This window comes from Pongo pygmaeus, chromosome 11 (assembly GCF_028885625.2).
Source record: "Pongo pygmaeus isolate AG05252 chromosome 11, NHGRI_mPonPyg2-v2.0_pri, whole genome shotgun sequence".
Lineage (NCBI taxonomy): Eukaryota > Metazoa > Chordata > Mammalia > Primates > Hominidae > Pongo > Pongo pygmaeus.
In genome coordinates, this window is record NC_072384.2 from 68,943,833 (window position 1) to 68,966,033 (window position 22,201).

At 43.4% G+C, this 22,201-nt stretch overlaps 1 protein-coding gene across 1 annotated transcript in view; it reads right to left on the bottom strand.

Moving 5' to 3' along the window:
• The window catches only part of LRP2 (LDL receptor related protein 2), a 231,935-nt gene extending 218,945 nt beyond the window's left edge, over positions 1–12,990 (bottom strand). The window contains exon 1 of the mRNA XM_054476935.2: positions 12,733–12,990. Coding sequence (XP_054332910.1) covers positions 12,733–12,811 — 79 coding nt within the window. The 5' untranslated portion in view covers positions 12,812–12,990. The remainder of the gene's footprint in view (positions 1–12,732) is intronic.
• Between the last annotated feature and the right edge of the window lie 9,211 nt (positions 12,991–22,201).

Genomic DNA, 22,201 nt, shown 5'->3' on the forward strand with positions numbered 1-22,201 from the left:
ATCATAGTAAGGACTTGGACTTTGACTCTTCATGAGATGGGAAGCAGTGGTACACCCAGAGATGTGCCATGCAGCTTCCCCTTATAGGAAGGACTTTCTTCCTGCAATTAGCTCCTTTGGGGTCTGCCTCAGCTATAGAAAGTGCCACATCCAGTGACTGGGCAAGGCCATTTCAGCCTGAGATAGAACACTCTAACAGGCAACTCTTGCTCCAGAGCTTCCTCTGGGTTGACCAATGGCTGCCAGAGTTCAACTTCTTCTTCTGCCCATCCTGATTCCTCCCTTTCCCGTCACAGGCATTGATCTTAATAAATATTATATACTTCAAGCTCCATCTCAGTGTCTGTTTTTTGGGCAACCCAACTTGAGTATGACAGAAACCATGGGAGCTTCTGAGCAGAGGGGTGCCGTGATCTGACTGATGCTCTAAAAAAGTTGCTACAGCAAGGAAATCAGTATGGAAGCTATTGCAATCGTCGAGACAAGAGAGAGCAGTCGGTTGAATCAGGGTGGCAGAAGTGAAGAGGGTGAAAAGTAGTTGGATTCTAGATGTATTTTGAAGATCAAAACCATGGGATTTCCTAAGGAATTCTATATGGGGTAGAGAAGCAAAAGAAAAGTCAAAGTAGGATACAGTTTGAGGCCTGAGCAAGGATGAGGAAGCCATTTGCTGAGATGAGAAATTCCACATGGAAAGCAGTTTTGGACATTAGTGGAGATCAGGAGTTCAATTTTGGACATGTGAAGTCTGAGATGACTATTGGCCAGCCAGGTGGACATGTCAAATGAGCAGTTGGATATATGGGTCTAGACTATAGGGTAGTGGTCTGGATTAGATTCATAAATTTGAAAGCTATCCGCATGTATATGGTAAAGAAGTATATATGGAGTACTCAAAAGTATGGGGACCGAGGCCAGGCACAATGGTTCATGCCTGTAATTTGAGAGGCCGAGGGAGAAGGATGACTTGAGGTCAGGAGTTTGAGACCAGCCTGACCAGCATGGCAAAACCCCATCTCTACAAAAATACAAAAATTAGCTGGCATGGTGGTGTGTGCCTGTAATCCCAGCTTATGTGGGAGGCTGAGGCAGGAGAATCGCTTGAACCTGTGAGGCAGAGGTTGCAGTGAGCCAAGATCACACCTCTGCACTCCGGCCTGGGTGACAGAGCGAGACTCCATCGCAACAACAAAAAAAAAAAGTGGGGACTGAGATGACAGAGACTATCCCCAGAGGACAAGTGGCCCTGGGTGCTTTTCAGCAGCCTGGGGCCCTCTTTGGTTGTGCCTATTTTTCCTTCTTTCTTCAGGAACAAGATCCATGAATGTCCTGACTTGACATGTGATGTTCTTTCCACCACAGTCCATGCTGCCTCCCTGAATTGGGAAACCACTCCCTGCTTCAAAGAGGGCCATAAGACAGGATGAGGCCACCAAGGAGGCAGTGTAGCTACAGATGAAAACAGGTCAGGGATATAGACAGGAACAAGCATGAGATACCAAGGGAAGGCCAGCAACAAAGAAAAGAAACCAGGAGAATGGTTTTTTGAAAATCTAACTAAGTGTTTCAAGGAGGAAGTCAGCATACACTGTGTGTGATGCTGCTAACCAGTTAAATAAGACCAGAGCTGAAAATAGATCATTGGATTTAACAACATGGAAGTCATGAGTGACTTTGACCAAAAAAATATCTATCAAGGATGAGGGCTAAAGCAAAATGGCATGGATTTGAGAAAAAATTGAAAGGTAATTACAGTGGATATAGGCACTCTGTACAAGAATTTTACTGTAAAGTGGAACCGAAAAAATAGAGTGATAGTTAGAAGGTAATGTGGAACAGAGGATTTCATAAAAGAAAGAGGGGACAGTTGCAGAGAGGTGAGAGGGAATGAGATCTAGAACATGAATGAAATGGTTGGACTTAAGAGCATGAAAAATTCTTCCAGAGTAATAGGAGGAAAGACAGAAGACATAAGCTGAAGTTCAAATGATGATGGTTGAGTTATAGAAGTTTATGGAATTCTCTTCTGGTTGCTTCCATTTTCACAGTTTTAAAAAGCTCACTCTACATATGAGAAGGTGATGTCAGAGGTTTGAGGAAAGAGGAGAAGATATAAGGAAGCAAGAGAGGCAATAGACAGGCTAGGAAGCAAGTCCTAAGCTTGAGATTGGTTTCATGAATGTCAAGCGAGGCTAGGCAGTATAGTTATGTTTTTCTCCTGCCATGTTTAGCTACAGAGATGCAGATGTGGAGAACTGGATTTAACCAGGATCAGCGTCTTGCCAAGCGCAAAAGAGCCAGATAAAGGGGCCAAGCTTCTGAGGGCGTATGTGTGCAGGGAAGTGAAATTAATGATGGCCATAAAATATAAGCTGAGGAAGTAAATAGGTGAAGGATTTGAGGGACAGTGAAGAGGCAGTAGGATCAACAAACTGTAAGTCCCAATGAGGTCAACAAAGAGTTGAGGCTAGGATACAAAGGAAATGAGCTAAGAAGTTTCTCAATACTCCCATTCCAAGCATGGAACAGACAGCTTCTCTAGAAGCCAGTGGGCTGTGTCAGGGGTGTTCTGAGATGAATTCCTGACATAGGTGAGAAAAGATTAGAAGACCTGCAACAGTTATTTACCTCAATGAATCTAACGTTCTTAGGAGGATCTGGAGGGAACTTCAAAGGTGACCAAGGTAAGAGCAAAACATACAATTAAGACACAAACAGTGGCATATTTAGGGAGAGGTTCAGGACCTGCCACGCTGGCCAAAAAAGGAGGTGGCCAGGAATGAGGGTAGTACTTCCTGTCACACTCAGACTTAAAAGAGTTCTGTCCTTCTTGTTGTAGCTAGCTTGTAACATTCCCATCCAAAAGAAAGAGATTTAACAGAGTATATTTAACTGCCACTGAAGAAATCTGCAGTGGCAAGTCAGTTCATCTCTAAGTCTGTTTACAAAACTGAAAAATGAGAGGGTACCTAGATCAGACGTTCTCAAAATTGGTCCAGCCCTCGGAATCACCTCGAAACTTTTAAAAATACAGATTTTCCACATTTTCTTTATCTAGTCTATTACTGATGGGCATTTGGGTTGGTTGTGGCACATATACACCATGGAATAATATGCAGCCATAAAAAGGAATGAGTTCATGTCCTTTGCAGGGACATGAATGATGCTGGAAGCCATCATTCTCAGCAAACTAACATAGGAACAGAAAACCAAACACCGCATGTTCTCATAAGTGGGAGATGAACAATGAGAACACATGGTCACAGGGAGGGGAACATCACACACAGAAAGGGGAACATCACACACCGGGGCCTGTCAGGGGGTTGGGGCCAAGGGAAGGGAGAGCATTAGGACAAATACCTAATGCATGTGGGCCTTAAAACCTAGATGAAAGGTTGATAGGTACAGCAAACCACCATGGCACATATATACCTATGTAACAAACCTGCACGTTCTGCACGTGTATCCCAGAACTGAAAGTAAAATAAAATAAAATTTTTTAAAAACACAGATTTTCATACCCCTGCTTTAGTAAGGGTGAGTTTTGATTTAAGAATCTCTATACTTTTTTAAGTTCCTCAGGTGATTTTGATGATATGCCAAGTTTGGGGAGCTAGCTGACTTTATCTAGGGTCCTTAGAAATTCTAACAATCTGTAAGTTATTGTGATAAAATAATACTTTTGAGAACATAACTAAAACCTTCTCAAAGTTGGATTCCCCCTAGATAGGATCAAGGAAACACGTAGCCCCATTTGCCCTGGCAGCCATATCAGAATCATATGGGAAGCCAGACTGCACACAAAGATGAAACTTAGAGGGGAGTAGGGTCAAGGAAAACACAAAGAAAGAGAACTGGAGCCCTGACTGCACCTCGCCTGAACCCCACTCTGCCTCAGTATTTTTTACTCAAATAAGCCAAGAAATACCCTTTATTGTGTAGGCCATTTTGAGTTGGGTTTTCTGTTTCTTGCAACAAAAAGTATCCTCCACACCCTTCCCCACATCAAAATTAAACCAGTGTGGAAGTACATGCTAGCATGTATCACCCCCCTTCTAGTGAGATTAAAATGTGGGTAGGATTGCCATATTTCTGATAAAATACTTTCATTCTTAAATTCAACTTTAAGAATTTCCTGATAAAATAAATGATTTCAGCCAGGCATGGTGGCTAGTGCCTATAATCCCAGCACTTTGGGAAGCTGAGGCGGGAGGATCACTTGAGCTCAGGGGTTTGAGCCCAGCATGAACAACATGGAGAAACCTCATCTCTACAAAAAATATAAAAATTAACTGTGCGTGGTGGTATGTGTCTGTAGTCCCAGCTTCTTGGGGGGCTAAGCCGAGAGGATCGCTTCAGCCTGGCAAGTTGAGGCTGCAGGGAGCCATGTTCACATCACTGCAGTCTAGCCTGAGTGATAAAGTGAGACCCCGTCCAGCCTGGGTGATAAAATGAGACCTTGTCTCAAAAAATAAAAATAAACGATTTTGATTTTTTTCAACCTTCACTCAGGAAACTTTCTCCTTGTTAATGACATAAAAACCAAAGAACTGGGCCCAAAGTGACATGCAAATCACTGACACTATAAGACAGAATATTTTTATAGAGGAATCCAAGAATGTCCAGCATAACAGAAGTGTAGCTACTTTCCTTTTCGTCTTTTTCAGGTTTCCTCAACACCTTCAAAAGTACATATGCTCTTACTTAATGTGAATCAGTAGATCAGTGAGGAAAGACTTATTTTCAAAGTTACTAGGAATCTTCATGTGTTATTGGCTGATAGTACATAAATTTAAAGGAGACCTTGGATATTGCTTACAAACTTGGATCTCAAGATCTGGACAATAAATGCGCCATTGTATCCATGGTAACAGTGGCTCAACTATTCAATGCACAGAATGGTAATTACATTTCCTCCTTTCATTCATTTCTCACTGTTTCCAGTAACCTTGAGGTCAGGCATGACCTGAGGGCTAATGACCAAAAGTGAAACTTCAAATTGTCTAATCTGTCATTATCTAGGAAAGACTTACATTTCTTTGCACTGAATTTCAGTGCTATCCTAAATCAGAAGTGTCCTAATATAAAAGTTAACCATCTTACTTTTAGAATGATAATGTCTCCATTTTCTCACCTAATGTGATTAGAGATAAGACTTAAATTAGAGACCAACAAAGTAACCATCAGCAAAGAGTACATGTATCTGGCATTTCTGAATTAATCCAATAAGGTGTGATAGATACGTGTTCTACCATTTATGAAAGAAGTCCATAGATGAAGTGCTAAGGACACTCAGATGTGCACCAAGATGTATTCTGTCTCCACAGAAGCATCTTAGCCTGTCTCCAAACTCTCTTTAAGCTTCTTTCTCTCTACCCCATCCTTATAGCCGAGGACTAGTGCTTGGAAAACGGACAAAGTCTTAGGAACATAAACATTGGAGTGAAGTAAATTGGAAAAGGAGTAGGAGCCTAAGATTCACAGAAAAATGAAATACTGCACTGGACTCAAGGGATCCTGTAGTCTGATCGCTCAGCTCATTTACCAGAACTTTCCTGTCTATCACAAAGCTCTGCTCCAAATAAGAAAATTTTAGGATCCAAATAAACCTTCTAAAAGTCCTTCTTTCTCCTGTTCTCCTTCTAAACTTAAATTTGCAACATGGTCACATGGGCAGAGATCACCATGTCTTTTTTCTTAATGTTTCCAATACTTTTTTCCTTTCAATTCTGTAAGTTACCCCAGGGCTGCCAGCTCTTGAGAAATTTCTGTAGCTTTTTCAAGTGTGTCTTCACATATAAAATGAAAATAACATCGTCAGTCAATTTTATCTGATAAGGTATACTGGACACTTGTTATTTTTGCATCCCAGCATCTGTTCACCATTCTACCAATAATTACCCCCGTTTCTCTCTGGACTCCACCCCTTCGTACATGATCTCAAAGACTGAGTATATAGCCCAAGCCTAAGCCATGGGAACACATCATGACCCGGGATTCAGTGGTTGGTTCTCCAATGAGTTTATGACCTAAGCAGAGCCCCTGAGATGCAACTGAAACTTTTGCTGGGAATAGTTAAGATAAAAACTCTTATTCTTTCCCAGTGGACGTGATCTGATAGGAGGTGGCTCCAGAGCCACTGACAGCCACTTTACATCAAAGGAGAACATGTTTAAGAATGGAGTCATCTCAGAGCCAGGAGATGGAAAGAAAAACAAGATTGGCGTGACATAGTTTGAGCCTCCATTTTATATTAAGTTGAACCAAATGAAATTGCCAATATTTGACTATTTCTGCATAGGAAAAAAATCAGTCTCAAATGGATCAACCTAATTATCTGTATCTTTTCAACTATGTATTTATTTTCTTTGAGACAGGGTCTCGCTCTATCGCTGAGGCTGGAGTGCAGTGGCGCGATCACAGCTCACTGTAGCCTTGACCTCCTGGGCTCAAGCAATCATCTCACCTCAGCCTGCCAAGTAGCTGGGACCACAAGGACACACCACCATGCCTGGCTAATTTTTTGTATTTTTTGTAGAGATGGAGTCTCACTATGTTGCCCAGGCTGGTCTCAAACTCCTGGGCTCAAGCAATCCGCTCACCTCAGACTCCCAAAGTGCTGAGATTTATAGGCATAAGCCACCACACCCAGCCTCAACTATGTATTTCAATAACTTTCCTTTTTTGCCTCAGGCAGTTTAACTTAGTTTTGTGACATTCACAAACATAACAATACTGAATAACATGTGAAGTCGTGGTAGCCACTATAAGGATGTAACAACATGCACAGGTGCATCATTCACAGATCCACTGTAAAGAAGATACCAAAATACTGCAATATCTTTCTCCTCTCAAGTTTGGAAAAGGTAAAATTCTCGTAGAGGGTAATAATGATGAATGGAGATCTATATGAGACTTCACAGTTTATTAAACATTTCACGTTCATTGCCTCTGCATAACCACCCCGTGAGGTAGATATACGCCCATTTTACAGGTAAGAAAACTGCCCCAGAGCACCCAGCGTGTGTGGTACTGGATTTCCCAGATAATAAATGGCAGAGCTAGGAATCAAACCAAGATCCTCTAACTTCAAAATCACAAGTCCTTCCCACTTCATCTCAAAACGCTGTAACTGTCAAGAAATTACTTAGGAAACATTTGCATTAGGAACATATGAAGAACCACAGAAATGCTCTTGACATTTCAAAACAACTACTATCTGATCATTATCAAGAAGCATCCCAAAACTCTGATGCTGAAACATCTCCAATCTTTCTAATGCTGGTGAGATACTGGGCAGGGTTATTAGGAATGAGTCAATGACTATTTCAGAATCTTAAATGCAAAACTGCAGTCCATTTTAATTGTAAGATATGTAGACACCTCTTTTCAGTTCTCATCTTCCTTAATCTTTCTGTAGTATTGATACTGTCGACTCATCAGCACACTGTTGATATTTAATAAATATTCATGGAAAAAATAAAATAAACATTCACAGAGTACACAATAGTGGTAAAACTTTTTTAATTACTCAAGACTATAAAGTTAATAGGATACGATAGAACCATTTGATTTATACCAAAGGTTCCATCAAGCTTATTTTTTCCATGCTAGAATAGCGCTTCACAATTAGTACTTTTTTAGTTGCTCTAGATTCATGCAATCAACCTTGAGAACCCCTTTCCTATCCATTCAACACTCTTTCGTAAGCACCTTCTACTTTCTTTTCTTTTTTTTTCTTTTTTATTTATTTTTATTTTATTTTATTTTATTTACTTTTTTTTATTTATTTATTTTGAGATGGATTCTTGCTCTGTCGCCCAGGCTGGAGTGCAGTGGCACAATCTCAGCTCACTGCAACCTCTGCCTCCCGTGTTCTAGCAGTTCTCCTGCCTCAGCCTCCCGAGTAGCTTGGATTACAGGTGTGCATCATCACGCCCAGCTAATTTTTGTGTTTTAAATAGAAACAGGGTTTCACCATGTTGGACAGGCTGGTCTTGATCTCCTGACCTCATGATCTTCCCACCTCAGCATCCCAAAGTGCTAAGATTACAGGCATAAGCCACCATGCCCAGCCCAGCATCTTCTACTTTCTACTTACCTTGTTCTAGCTACTAGGACTTAACAGAAACTCCAAAGCCAATATGACAATGCACTTGCTTCTGATTACACAGGAAATACATCTAGGTTCCTGGTATAATTATTTTAAAATGATAATTTAAAATTTTAATTTAAAAATTTTAAAAACCTGTCAGCGTTCTTACAGTGCCTGACTAGAGAACATGAACAATGATTATGACCTAATAATTACCTTTAGTAAGACTGAAAACCTAGTCTTACAGCAGCCTGCACTACAAAACCAAAGATCTTCAGGAATGTGCTTTGATGGCTCAAGAATTTGAAAAATGGATCTGGAGGTATGGTCTTTGGGAGTAGGGGCACTGACATGGCATCAGTTCTGGACCAGGCTGAAAGCACATGGTACATGGTCGTAATAACCTATCACAGGATTCCTCTTTGGCCTGGGACAGGTAACTCATCCAATTGTTTTTTAAGACTCATCTGCTCATCAGACTGTGCCTTATCTGGCAAGTCAGGATTCCAAAAGGAATCTAGAAATCTCAACCAACCAAACAGGCTGGGGACATTCAGAAGGCATGAATCTAAAAAATGGTCCACTGCAAATTTATATCTTAGCTCTATCACAGGCTAGATGTCCTTAGGCAAGAAACCTATTAACCACCTTCCCTTTCATCCTCTCAGCCCCTTTCTTCTCCCTCCTGGGCTAATTGCTTTTCTGTAAGAAAAAAAAAATGCAAGCAGACCAGTTGATATCTAAGGTTCCCTCTAGCTGTAAAAAGTCTGAGTTTCTATTAAAATGAGACAGGTGCATGACTGAAGGGAGTTCAGGCAGAAGTCTTATGAAGACTGGTAAAGAGAAACTTTTTCAAGTAGAGAAAGAGAAGCCAACAACTGTGAAATTAAAGCAGCAGTGAGGTTCCAGAATTGTGATGGAATAAAAACAATACAAGTTTGCTATTGCCCCCACAATCCTTTTAAACATATAAACTTCGTGTGAAGATGTAATTGTCATAAAAGCTGATATTAACTCTTAAAAACATTACCGCATTTGTATTGGATTAAAGAATATAATGTTGGACCAGGTAAGGTGGCTCCTGCCTATAATCTCAGCACTTTGGGAAGCAGAGGTAGGAGGATCATTTGAGGCCAAGAGTTCGAGACCAGCCTGGGCAACACAGTGAGACCCCATTTCTATTTTTGAAAAATAAGTTTTTTAAATTAGTAAACAGAAAACAACTTTGTTTAAGGCCAATACTATTTTCTCAAAAAAAAAAAAAAAAGAAAAAAACTTCCAATCACATGCTAGGGTCTGAGAAGTCTTCAGAGAACTGTTAGTGAAAAATGCTTAAAGAAGACTTTCCTTTGTATATTTGAAAATTGGAAATATGAATAGGAAGCAAAACAATATGTTACTTTAAGGGTTGATAAATATAATAAAAATATTATATTTTTGGATTACTTTCTAGTTTATTTTCACTGTCTATATGCTTTACACCATGCTAAGCACTTGGCATATTTTATCTCTTTATGCTCACAAGATGTCATTGGGTAAATTCTCTTATTATCTTGTCAATTTTGCAGATAAGCCATCTGAGCTTTGCAAAGTTGGTTGACTTTCCCTAGGTCACACAGCTAGAAAGTGGTAAAGCCATTGTTGGAACCCAACAGCTTGACTCGAGTTCAGGCTCTCCAAAATGTTTTTTCTTGAAAAGCATTACACAAAAGATAAGGAAAATGCAAATAATTTTTAACAACAGATGTGGTATGATTTTTTTCAAAGACTAAACCTAGAATACTCAGAGCTCTTTTTTTCCCCCTCCAATTTTTAGTGATGCGAAGTTTGCAGTGATAGCCTACCTAAAAGGTAGTGCTTAAATAAAGGCTCTTACAATCTCATTGGATTTTACTTCATATATTAAGTTAGGATCATTAAAACAGGATTCTAGAAATCTCAACGTATCAGGCTGAGGACATTCAGAGGAAATGCAACTCAAAATGATCAAGTAGGAGGACTGGGAATGGGGAGACTTGGGTTCTGGTCTTAGAAACCTGAGGAGAGATTCTGGAAAAAGATCCACAGTTATGAAGCAGCAGGTGGCAAGGAGTTGCATATTGCCCCTCAGCTTCTTTAGGAACCTCACACATGGACAGTAAGTTAGGGAGCATGACATTTTTTGTACAAAAGAAAAAAGAGAAATTGGGCCAGGCGCAGTGGCTCACACCTGTAATCCTAGCACTTTGGGAGGCCTAGGCGGGCAGATCACTTGAGGTCAGGAGTTCAAGACCGGCCTGGCCAACATAGCAATACAAAATACAAAATACAAAAAATTTTAGCAATACTAAAAATACAAAATATTAGCTGAGCATGGTGCCCCGGGCTTATAGTCCCAGCTACTTGGGAGGCTGAGGTGTGAGGATCGCTTGAACCTGGGAGGCAGAGGTTGCAGTGAGCCGAGATTGCACCACTGCACTCCAGCCTGGGTGACAGAGCAAGACTCTGTCTCTCTCAAAAAAAAAAAAAAAAAAAAAAAAAAGAGAGAGAGAGAGAACCAGATACTGTATACTGTAGCAATTATAGATTCTGAATTCAGAATCCCTTGAGTTTGCCATTTTCTAGCAGTATGAACTGAGACAAATTACTGAATTGTTCTGTGCCTCCACTTTCTCATCTGTAAAACAGTGATAATAAGAGTACTTACTTCCAAGGGATATTATGAAGATTAATTGAGTCAATAAGTATAAAGTGCTTAGAACAAAGCCTGCCACATATATGTGTATGCTGGGTTACTATTACTATACACATTATTATTATATATTATTATCATAGAATGGAAGATGGATAGGTGCAAAAAACTATCCAGAAGAGTAGGTATTGGTTATTTAGTGACTAAACCATCAACCCAGGAAAAAGAATATCTGTTTTGGTTGTACAAGGACATAGATGAATCAAGGTAAGATTTCCTTTTGCCAGGCACTGACAGGAACGTGTAGTAAATCCTATAGCTATATTTAGGACATGGGATATAACCCTAAGCATTGTGCAAACTCTGCACAATAATAATAAACCCTCTTTCTGCATTACCAACACTGAGAAAGGGTGTTCAAAGGAAGATTATTAATGATCTCTCCCTGCCTCTGCTGCCTTTCTGAAGACTTTTGCAAGACCTGTGGGGTTTGTTAGGGTTTCCAAACTTCTTCCCAGGAAGTCTGAAATGGGTGCTGCTAGGAGTTGCTGTATAATTACTTACTTGATTCCCTCTAAGGAGCTTACGCTAAGAATTGAGGAAAGAAAGCAGATTAACCATTTGAATACATGCCACGGCCCATCCACAAGCCCTCCCCTCACTCCTCCGTAAATGGGGGCTTCCACATTCCCCACCCGTCAACCCCAATATGTGATCCAGGAAAATCAATTTATTGCTTTGACTAATCCTACAACAATAGGGGTTTCATTTTCATTGTAGGGCAATTAAGTTGTCCGACGGGAGGGAAGGAGCAGGAGGGGAAAGGGGGGACTCTCCCATCCCCACAGACAGATTAGTCCCCGCGGTGGCAGCAGCGTCCCCTCTGTCTGTCTGGTGGTCGGTCACACGCAGCTCCCGGCTGCTACCTAGCAACGCAAAGCCAGGGGGAGAGCTCGCCGGTTCCAGCCTCCTCCTCGCCCTTCCCATTCATCCTCGGCCGGGTCTCGGTCTCTCTCTCTCTCTCTCTCCTTCTCCCTCTGTCTCTCTCCTCTCTGTCCTCTCTCTCTCTCTTCCCCCGCCCCAGTCGTTCTCTCTTCCCTCCTTCTTTCCTTATTCCTATTTGCTTCTCTTACCCTGTCTCCTCTTCCCTTCTTACTATTTTTATTCTTTCCGCTTCTTTCTCCCTCTCTTTCCCTCTTCTCTGTTTCTATTAAAACATAAACTATCGGACAACTTGAGAGAAGTTTAAAGCACTTCATACTAGAAACTTTCTGCATTCGATCCCCAAAACTCTGGCCATGCAGACGGGCCCCATTCATCAACACAAAAGCCCCCAGCTCCCAGCTGGAAAGGAAAACTTCAAGAAAAGACTCCAGTCCCTCGGCCACTCTCTCGGCCAATCCCACCTCCCGGCCTTATCTTGGCTCGTAAATGATCTGTATGGTGAGAGCGGTCTCTGGGGGTCACCGCGGGACCAAGTTTCGCCGGTGGTGGGAGGAGTGCTCTGGCTCGCGGCCCTGGGCGCGCGAAGGGATCCCGGGAGGGGCGCTGCAGGTGGAAAGCTGCGCTCGGAGCAGAGCCCCGGACCGCGCCGCCCAGCAGAGAACTCCGCTCGGGAGGGCAGGCTGCAAACGGCAGAGAACCTCGTTCTCCCGCAAAGTGCTTTCCAGGAGCATCGGACAAACGCCCGTGGGAACAAAGACAGGGTCTCCGTGGGGTGCGCTGTCACCGAAACTGGCGGGGCTGCTTTCTAAAGTTTGCTACCGCTCAGTTCCTGGCGAGCGAAGAGGGGCGCTCCCGCTCCGGGTTCGCGAAGCAACCTGAGCGCCCCACCGGGAGCAGCTCCCGCGCCGCCGCCCGGCCCTAGCCCCTGCCCGGTCGCTCTCCCCTCCGGCCTCCCGCGGACCCGACCCTGCCACAGCCGGGGAAGTGAGCGCTCCACGAGAGGCTCCGGCCGGGCGCTTACCTTGGCCACTGGCCGGCGCTAGGCAGGCGACGAGAGCCAGGAGCAGCGTGCACGCCACTGCTGCCCACCCGCGATCCATCCCCGCGACGGTCCCCGGCCTCGCCGTTCCTTCCCCGGGAGGTGGGCGCGCGTAGCACACCGCACCGGCAGCGCCTCTGCTAGCGAACGCTCCTTTAAGTCTGTACCTCCGCCAGCTCCTAGTGGCCAAAAGCCTGCCCCCACGCCCGAGGCATCCCGTTTTCTACCCGCGCCAGTCCCCACCCTCCAGACAGTGCATAAAGCCCTTTAGACCCGACCGCCCCGGAACAAGCATGCGGGAATCCAGCGGGCAGGCCCCCTGCCGCCCGGCCCGCCCCCTGCACTTTGCAGCGCGGGGAGGAGTGGGCACTCGAACACACGCGCGCTCACACATGGACACTCACACAGGCGTGTGCACACTCACACACGCACTAATACAGGCGCATGCACTCCTAAGTGTCACACCAACTGACACAGATTCACTCATACACGCCAGTCACACACGCGCGCACATTCCACAGTCACATTTCAACGCCGACATACACAGTCCCCTTTACGCGTGCATACAAGAGCACACTCCTGTGCGCACACTCTCACAGGCACACTCACACGTGCACACGCTCTGCCCTCGCCTCTCCGCAGGGTTTGCCCCGCACAGAAGCCGGCGAGGCGGCTCACGGGGAAATTTGCACGGACGCAGTTTTACTAAATGAGCAATGGAAAGGAATGGACGAGGAGGAAAGTCAAGAATAGAGAAGAGAAAGAAAAAATAAGAAATGGAAAAGGAAAGCAAAACCAGACAAGTAGAAATGAAGGAAAGAGAAAGAAAGGGAAAGAGGCGGGGGTAGGGAAGGGAAGGAGTAAAGAGCCTGCTAGATGGAGATCTGTGACCTTCATTCCTGGCCTGATCTCTCTAGGCTCCTTCGGATATCTTGGTTTCACCTGATAGGATACAGGCTGCTGAGATGGGGTGCTTTGTGTTTTTACAAATTAGAGAGGGAGGTGGATCTTTGTTGGGGAGGTTGGATCCTTATTTAGCAATTATTCAGCACCACATCTACAGGTGTCATGGCCAGATCGTACTTCTTACAAGTCTGTCATTTTGAAGCAAAATTGAAGAAGAGCGAACGTCTTCTCCATGGTTCCGGTACCCTTTTATAAGAGGGAGAAACACGAGAGGTTCGGGGAACCCCGCGCTTCCCTTCTTTGGGGCCGCTTTGGACAGGCTGGCAAGGGGCCCGGACCCCAAAAGCACAAGTGGCCTTACACCCGCCCTCAGCGCACGTCCTCAGCCTGTACGTGACATCAGAGCCCACAGGGAGGGGGATAAAAAGGAGGGTTGATGCAAGTTATTTCCCGGTGGTGGGAACGCTGTGTGAGGAGGGGCTGTTTGCGGGCCTGAGGCCATCCCATCATCTCCAGCTCCAGCCCCTGAACCAGCGCGGCAGCTAGTCCCAGGCTCCGGATCCTGGTCCAAGAAGTCAGGAGCCCTTTCCCTCCAGCGAGGGGGCCGTGACGCATGGAGGAGACAGCCCTGAACGCACGTGGTCGCTGGACAGGTTCCCGCTGCCTCCCTTCCCCGGGGGCGAGAACCTGCCAATTACTGCCAGTCCCTTTCCCCGGGGCACCAGTCGTCTGGGGCTCTGCTGACCCCAACAGTCCGGATCGCGTAGCTTCCGTGGGCTGCAGTGGTAGGCGCAGCTTTAGGTGTGGGGGCTAGGGGAGGGAAAGGATAGGTGTTACTTTGGAAAGACAAAAAGAGATAAATAGACACAAAAAGAGAAAACTTAGGCTTAAAGAAAAAAAGGTGGAGCGGGCAGCGTTGTGGGAAAGAGTGGGAGAGATTCCTGGATTGGGAAATCCAGGGGTCTGTGCTCTGGCCAAAGTCACTGGTTCTCTATTTGCCTCCCTGCACAGTGTTGGGCGCTGTGCGGCGCGGAGGAGACAGGACGGGGGACAGGAGAGCTGGGGGCTGGGGAGGGAGGGGGCGACCCGACCGGAGCAGGAGGAGGGAGGCGGCGAGGGGGCTTGATGCTGCACTCCAGTCTTCGCGGGTGATTTATGCCGGTTCCGGGCGGCCGAGGCGATGGTACGAGACCGCGCCGGGGTCAAGCCGGTCCGACGCCCGCTGGGGCCGCGCTGCATAGTCAATGAGCGTCCCCGCACCTCCGACTTACAAAGAGCGGCCGCCGGCTGGCGGGAGGGAGGACTGCCCGTGCGGGAGGGGCTGGGCTCCCTCCAGTGCGCCCGTGGGCGCGCAGGCGCGAGCGTGTGTGTGTGTGTGTGTGTGTGTGTGTGTGTGTGTGCCCTTTCACTGTAGCAGCCAGGGCTCCAAACATTCCTTTCTGTACTGAAGAGTTCCTCAATTGTTGTTGTCTTTGTGCTCCAGTGTTGCCAACTTACTGGAATTCCTGACGTGGTTGCACAGCAGGGCTCAGGCTGACCGTACTAGCCAGCTGCGTTTGTGTATGGGGCCGACCCCGCCGTTAATCCCAGAATAACGCAGAAGAGGGGAAAGGAGGGAGGGAGAACGGGAGGTAGGAGAGCAGAAAAGGGGTAGGGATGGGGGACCACCTAGCGGAGCACAGCCCATCATTCGCAGCACTCTGTATGTGGACCCACACACTTTTCCACTAGAACAACCCATTTTCTCAGTGCAATCCCCAATTCGTGACGTTTGAAAACAGCCTGCACCATGCACGTGTTTATCTCTGGCATCCATACCTGAGAATGCCTGTTACTAGATTGGGGAGATTAAATCTATGGACTAGTATCTGGGAAAGCCCAGGTCAATTCAGTTGCAATTTAAGCCAGCAGTGTTTCTCTATAATGCAAAAAGATAATTTCTTTAGTTTTCACGTTTCTCTCTCCATGTAGGTATATAGGACTTTTCAGAGCAGTCAATCGAAAGAGATAGGGGAAAGTGAAACCAAGAAGCTTCAGCACCACCATTGCCCCAGAAACCAAGCTGAAATTTACATCATTCTTGACTCCTCCTTCTTTTTTCCACCCCCATTCCCAATCAATCATGAAATTCTGTTAACTCAAATTCATCAATCCACTCATCAATCTGAATTATAGGGAGAGCCTTAGAATGAGCTCCTTGCTATCAGTTTTGCTCCCTCCCATCTATTTTCCATTTGGCAACCAGACAATTCAACTTGGTAGTTCTATCAGACTAGTGCTTGCAAACAGAGGTAATTACTCTTTAGAGGATAATGAAATCAATTTAGCAGATCAAGGCAAGAATTATATATATTCAAATGAAATATAACACCATAGAAACTAAAATAACTTTCACGTGGAAAAGATATGTATAACTTTATAACACTACTGTTTCTGTGTGTGTGTATTTCCTCCTGAGTGCCTCCTGAGTTTCCTCCTGAGAGCCAACTGCCCCATGAACAGCTCCAATCCAATGTCCTAAGACCTCAAACTCAGCAGGATGGAGCCCAAACCAATACACACACACACACACACACACACACACACACACACATACACTGTGTCACCATGTAAAATATATTTCTCATATGCATCTCAGCCAAAAAAGTTTAAGGTATTTCCCCACAAATTACTTATTCATTAAAAAGGGAAAAAGCGACTTTAAGCAGAAAAATATGGCAGATATTTTAATATGTTTCATTATTATTTAAATATGATAAAGTCAACAGACCAAAAGACAACTGCCATTGAAAATATAGTTTGTTATATTCACAGATCCCAAGAGAAGGAATACACATCTTGCCTCAAGGGACCACACAGGGAGGCAGAGGGCAAGGGGAGAAGTGTGGGCAAGCTCCTTTACTATGGTTTCCACCTAAAGGAACAGACAAGGCAGAGTAAGCAGGTTTAGGATTGACTAATTTGTATTTATAAAACAAGCAGGAGGTCAAAGCAAGATGACTAATCAGTCAGGCATATTAACAGATTATCTAGAACAAAGTGTATATGGCATATGCATGCAGGACAGATGTTAAACATGAAGTTTAGGCCCAGCACAGTGGTTTATGCCTGTAATCCCAGCACACTGGGAGGTTGAGGCAAGAGAATCACTTGAGGCTTGAGCCTCAGAGTTGGAGGCTACAGTGAGCTGTGATCACATCACTGCACTCCAACGAGAACCTGTCTCTCTCTCTCTCTCTCGCCTATATATATTAAGGGATGATATTTATAGAAGCTAGAAATGTGGTAAATACAATAGGCTCTACATTGAACCAAGGAATCAAAGTCAACACAACAATCAAAACTAATATAAGGCAAACTGACATCGCGTTCCTCCTGGTATGACACACTCTGAAGGATACAGCAGCGCTTCTGTGGTATTACTGTGCATGCCCCAAATCTAAGCATGAGAAAACATTAGTCAAACCAATGTTTTCTCATTTTTTAGAATGTCCAAACTCAGGGACATTTAAGTACTAAAATATAGTATTTGTGGTATATTTTGTATACTTCAAAAACGGCAAGGTCATAAAAGACAAAGAAAGGCTGAGATATGCAGTTTAGAAATATGCAGTGCATGACCCTAGGGTGGATCTTGGACTAGGAAAAAAGTATCTCTAGAGGATGTTATTGGGAAAATCAGATATGCATGCCCTCAGAACTCTCTTTACTTCCCTCGGCCCAGCACTTGTCACATTTGTTGTGTTCCCATGGCCTTCTCAAAACTCTTCTCCCTCTGCAACCAGAATAATCTTTTTTAGTCATTATGCCAACTATACACTTGCCTGATTACAACCTTTCAATCACTTTTCCATTATTCCACAATAAAATGCAAAATTTTTAGCATCGCCTACAAACCCTTGCATGATCGGGCCTTTGACAATCTCTCAAACTTTACTTGACAGTTCAGCCACACTGGCCTCCACTTTGTTCCTCAAACATGCACTATGTGCTTTCGCAGCCTTGAAGGTGAGATTAAGATACGTAGGTCACCCTCCCAAGACTAAACCAGGAAGAAGTTGAATCCCTGAATAGACCAATAACAGGCTCTGAAATTGAGGCGACAATTAATAGCCTACCAACCAAAAAAGTCCAGGACCAGACTGATTCACAGCCGAATTCTACCAGAGGTACAAGGAGGAGCTGGTACCATTCCTTCTGAAACTATTCCAATCAATAGAAAAAGAGGGAATCCTCCCTAACTCATTTTATGAGGCCAGCATCATCCTGATACCAAAACCTGGCAGAGACACAACAAAAAAAGAGAATTTTAGACCAATATCCTTGAGGAACATTGATGCAAAAATCCTCAATAAAATACTGGCAAACCGAATCCAGCAGCACATCAAAAAGCTTATCCACCATGATCAAGTGGGCTTCATCCCTGGGATGCAAGGCTGGTTCAACATACACAAATCAATAAATGGAATCCAGCATATAAACAGAACCAATGACAAAAACCACATGATTATCTCAATAGATGCAGAAAAGGCCTTTGACAAAATTCAACAACTCTTCATGCTAAAAAATCTCAATAAATTAGGTATTAATGGGACGCATCTCAAAATAATAAGAGCTATTTATGACAAACCCACAGCCAATATCATACTGAATGGGCAAAAGCTGGAAGCATTCCCTTTGAAAACTGGCACAAGACAGGAATGCCCTCTCTCACCACTCCTATTCAACATAGTGTTGGAAGTTCTGGCCAGGGAAATCAGGCAGGAGAAAGAAATAAAGGGTATTCAATTAGGAAAACAGGAAGTCAAATTGTCCCTGTTTGCAGATGACGTGATTGTATATTTAGAAAGCCCCATCATCTCAGCCCAAAATCTCCTTGAGCTGATAAGCAACTTCAGCAAAGTCTCAGGATACAAAATCAATGTGCAAAAATCACAAGCATTCCTATACACCAATAACAGACAAACAGAGAACCAAATCATGAGTGAACTCCCATTCACTTCATTGCTTCAAAGAGAATAAAATATCTAGGAATCCAACTTACAAAGAAAGTGAAGGACCTCTTCAAGGAGAACTACAAACCACTGCTCAACAAAATAAAAGAGGACATAAACAAATGGAAGAATATTCCATGCTCATACATAGGAAGAGTCAATATCGATAAAATGGTCATACTGCCCAAAGTAATTTATAGATTCAATGCCATCCCCATCAAGCTACCAATGACTTTCTTCACAGAATTAGAAAAAACTACTTTAAAGTTCATATGGAACCAAAAAAGAGCCTGCATTGCCAAGACAATCCTAAGCCAAAAGAACAAAGCTGGAGGCATCACACTACCTGACTTCAAACTATATTACAAGGCTACAGTAACCAAAACAGCATGGTACTGGTACCAAAATAGACATACAGATCAATAGAACAGAACAGAGCCCTCAGAAATAATACCACACATCTACAACCATCTGATCTTTGACAAACCTGACAAAAACAAGAAATGGGGAAAGGATTCCCTATTTAATAAATGGTGCTGGGAAAACTGGCTAGCTATATGTAGAAAGCTGAAACTGGATCCCTTCCTTACACCTTATACAAAAATTAATTCAAGATGGATTAAAGACTTAAATGTCAGACCTAAAACCATAAAAATCCTAGAAGAAAACCTAGGCAATACCATTCAGGACATAGGCATGGGCAAGGACTTCATGTCTAAAACACCAAAAGCAATGGCAACAAAAGCCAAAATTGACAAATGGGATCTAATTAAACTAAAGAGTTTCTGCACAGCAAAATAAACTGCCATCAGAGTGAACAGGCAACCTACAGAATGGGAGAAAATTTTTGCGATCTACCCATCTGACAAAGGGCTAATATCCAGAATCTACAAAGAACTCAAACAAACTTACAAGAAAAAAACAAACAACCCCATCAAAAAGTTGGCGAAGGACATGAACAGACACTTCTCAAAAGAAGACATTTATGCAGCCAAAAGACACATGAAAAAATGCTGATCATCACTGGCCATCAGAGGAATGCAAATCCAAACCACAATGAGATACCATCTCACACCAGTTAGAATGGTGATCATTAAAAAGTCAGTAAACAACAGGTGCTGGAGAGGATGTGGAGAAATAGGAACACTGTTACACTGTTGGTGGGACTGTAAACTAGTTCAACCATGGTGGAAGACAGTGTGGAGATTCCTCAAGGATCTAGAACTAGAAATACCATTTGACCCAGCCGTCCCATTACTGGGTATATACCCAAAGGATTATAAATCATGCTGCTATAAAGACACATGCACGTGTATGTTTACTGCAGCACTATTCACAATAGCAAAGACTTGGAACCAACCCAAATGTCCATCAATGATAGACTGGATTAAGAAAATGTGGCACATATACACCATGGAATACTATGCAGCCATAAAAAAGGATGAGTTCATGTCCTTTCTAGAGACATGGATGAAGCTGGAAACCATCATTCTCAGCAAACTATCGCAAGGACAAAAAACCAAACACCGCATGTTCTCCTTCATAGGTGGGAATTGAACAATGAGAACACATGGACACAGGAAGGGGAACATCACACAATGGGTCTTGTCGTGGGGTGGGGGGAGTGGGGAGGGACAGCATTAGGAGATATACCTAATGTAAATGAGTTAATGGGTGCAGCACACCAACATGGCACATGTATACATATGTAACAATCCTGCACGTTGTGCACATGTACCCTAGAACTTAAAGTATAATAATAAAAAAAAAGATACATAGGTCAGAGAGGCAGAGGTCATGGAGTTGCCTCAGTTCCTTACAGCTCTCTAGATCTAGATCCTAACCTAGCGTATCCTTACAAAAATTCCCTCTTTTGCTTGAATAAGCTTGACTTGACCTCTGCCCTTTGTAAAACAGAGCGAGACTGAAATGATCAACAATTGCTAAAAAGACATCATAAGGCATCTCACCTACTAGTCAGCTCCAGTATTTATAATACTTTTTTCTTGAAGCTTTTTTAAAAATAGCAATAATAACTTTGGACTCACCAGCCTGAGGACCAGGTTCTGAGACATAAATTAACACCATATCTCTGGTGTGTAGCCAGGGCCAGGAAAGCCACAGCAAGATCTAAAGGGACAACCAGTGCAACAGACATATTTTCCACAAACAAAAATGAAGACACCAGGTATAATATCACAAGGGAATCCTCTTGGTTTGCAAATAAAGTTATATGACAAGTCTTGGCAAAGGTTTAAAGAAACAGCAGAGACTCTAACAAGTCTCACTGATTGAAAAAAAGTTAAATAAAATTAAGTCTTTCCAAAAAAAAAAAAAAAATCCAGGATATAAAGACACCATTGCAGGAAGACCTGGGGTTCAGTTACCTGGGGCTAAGGCCATCACAAATGCTCCCATCAGTCCAGGATCACTAGCACCAGAGTCAAGACCCTGTGCAGGGAGACTTCAGAGTACACAGTAAGGAAGCCTAGGAATACAGTTAAGAAAGTCAAAATTGTTAACCACACCACGTTTAAATTCTTCTCTCTCAAGAGCAGTTTATGCCAGTAAAGATCAGTGAAAACATCTGGCTAGATGAGTCTTGATGGCCAGAGACCAAGATGATTACATCAGTCTCACTGTTCCTCTTTTATCTCAGAGACTGAAAAAGTGCTGAAGGTATAGAAAGGCATATGATAAGGAGTAGTATATGCAGGAAGAAAACACCTTTATTTAGTCAGAATGCACATAGGAACCTTCAAGTGAAATCAATGAGGACAATTACTTCAAGGTCACCATTACTTGTAAATCCAGTCTTTGGTGTTCACAGGTTTGGGAACGTGCACCAGAATTCAGCCAAGCTCCCTATCAAAGGAGTCAGGTCTATCTTGTTCACCACCAAATCCCCAGAACCTGGCACAAGACCCAATACATGGCAGGCCCTCAGTAAATGTTTGGTGAACGAATAAATGAAATAAGACAGCACAAAGTCTACATTTGGCTTCTGGTATTTCAACCAAATCAGAATCCAGATATTGAACAGACTTCACAGGATACAATTTATGCTGAAGTGATCTTGAGATCTTGAGTACCATGGAAAAACATCCTCAGGGTGTTTCAGTTTGAACTTCTCCTTAGTCATACTTGCCTTCAGGACCTACAGTTAACTTTGCAACGTGAGTTGAAATAGAGCAGTATTTCTCTAATGTCCGTAGAGGACATTTGGCAATATTTGGAGACATTTTTAATTACCACAACTGAGGAGTCCTGCTGTCAACTAGTGGGTAGAGGCCAGGGATGCTGATAAAACATCCTGCAGTGCACAGAACTGACCCCAGAACAAAGAATTATCTGCCCTCAAATTTCAATAGTGCAAGGTGAAGAATCCCTGAAATAGAACAATTGAATTTTAAATGTTTTGAGAACAAAGTATTTAAGTTGGATTTCAGACCTAGAGCTCAAGAATGAAATCATAAAATGCATTTAGAAACCACTTCTGCTAATTTCCTTTTTCCAGAACTGGACAATACAGTGGGCAAAGGACTATAATT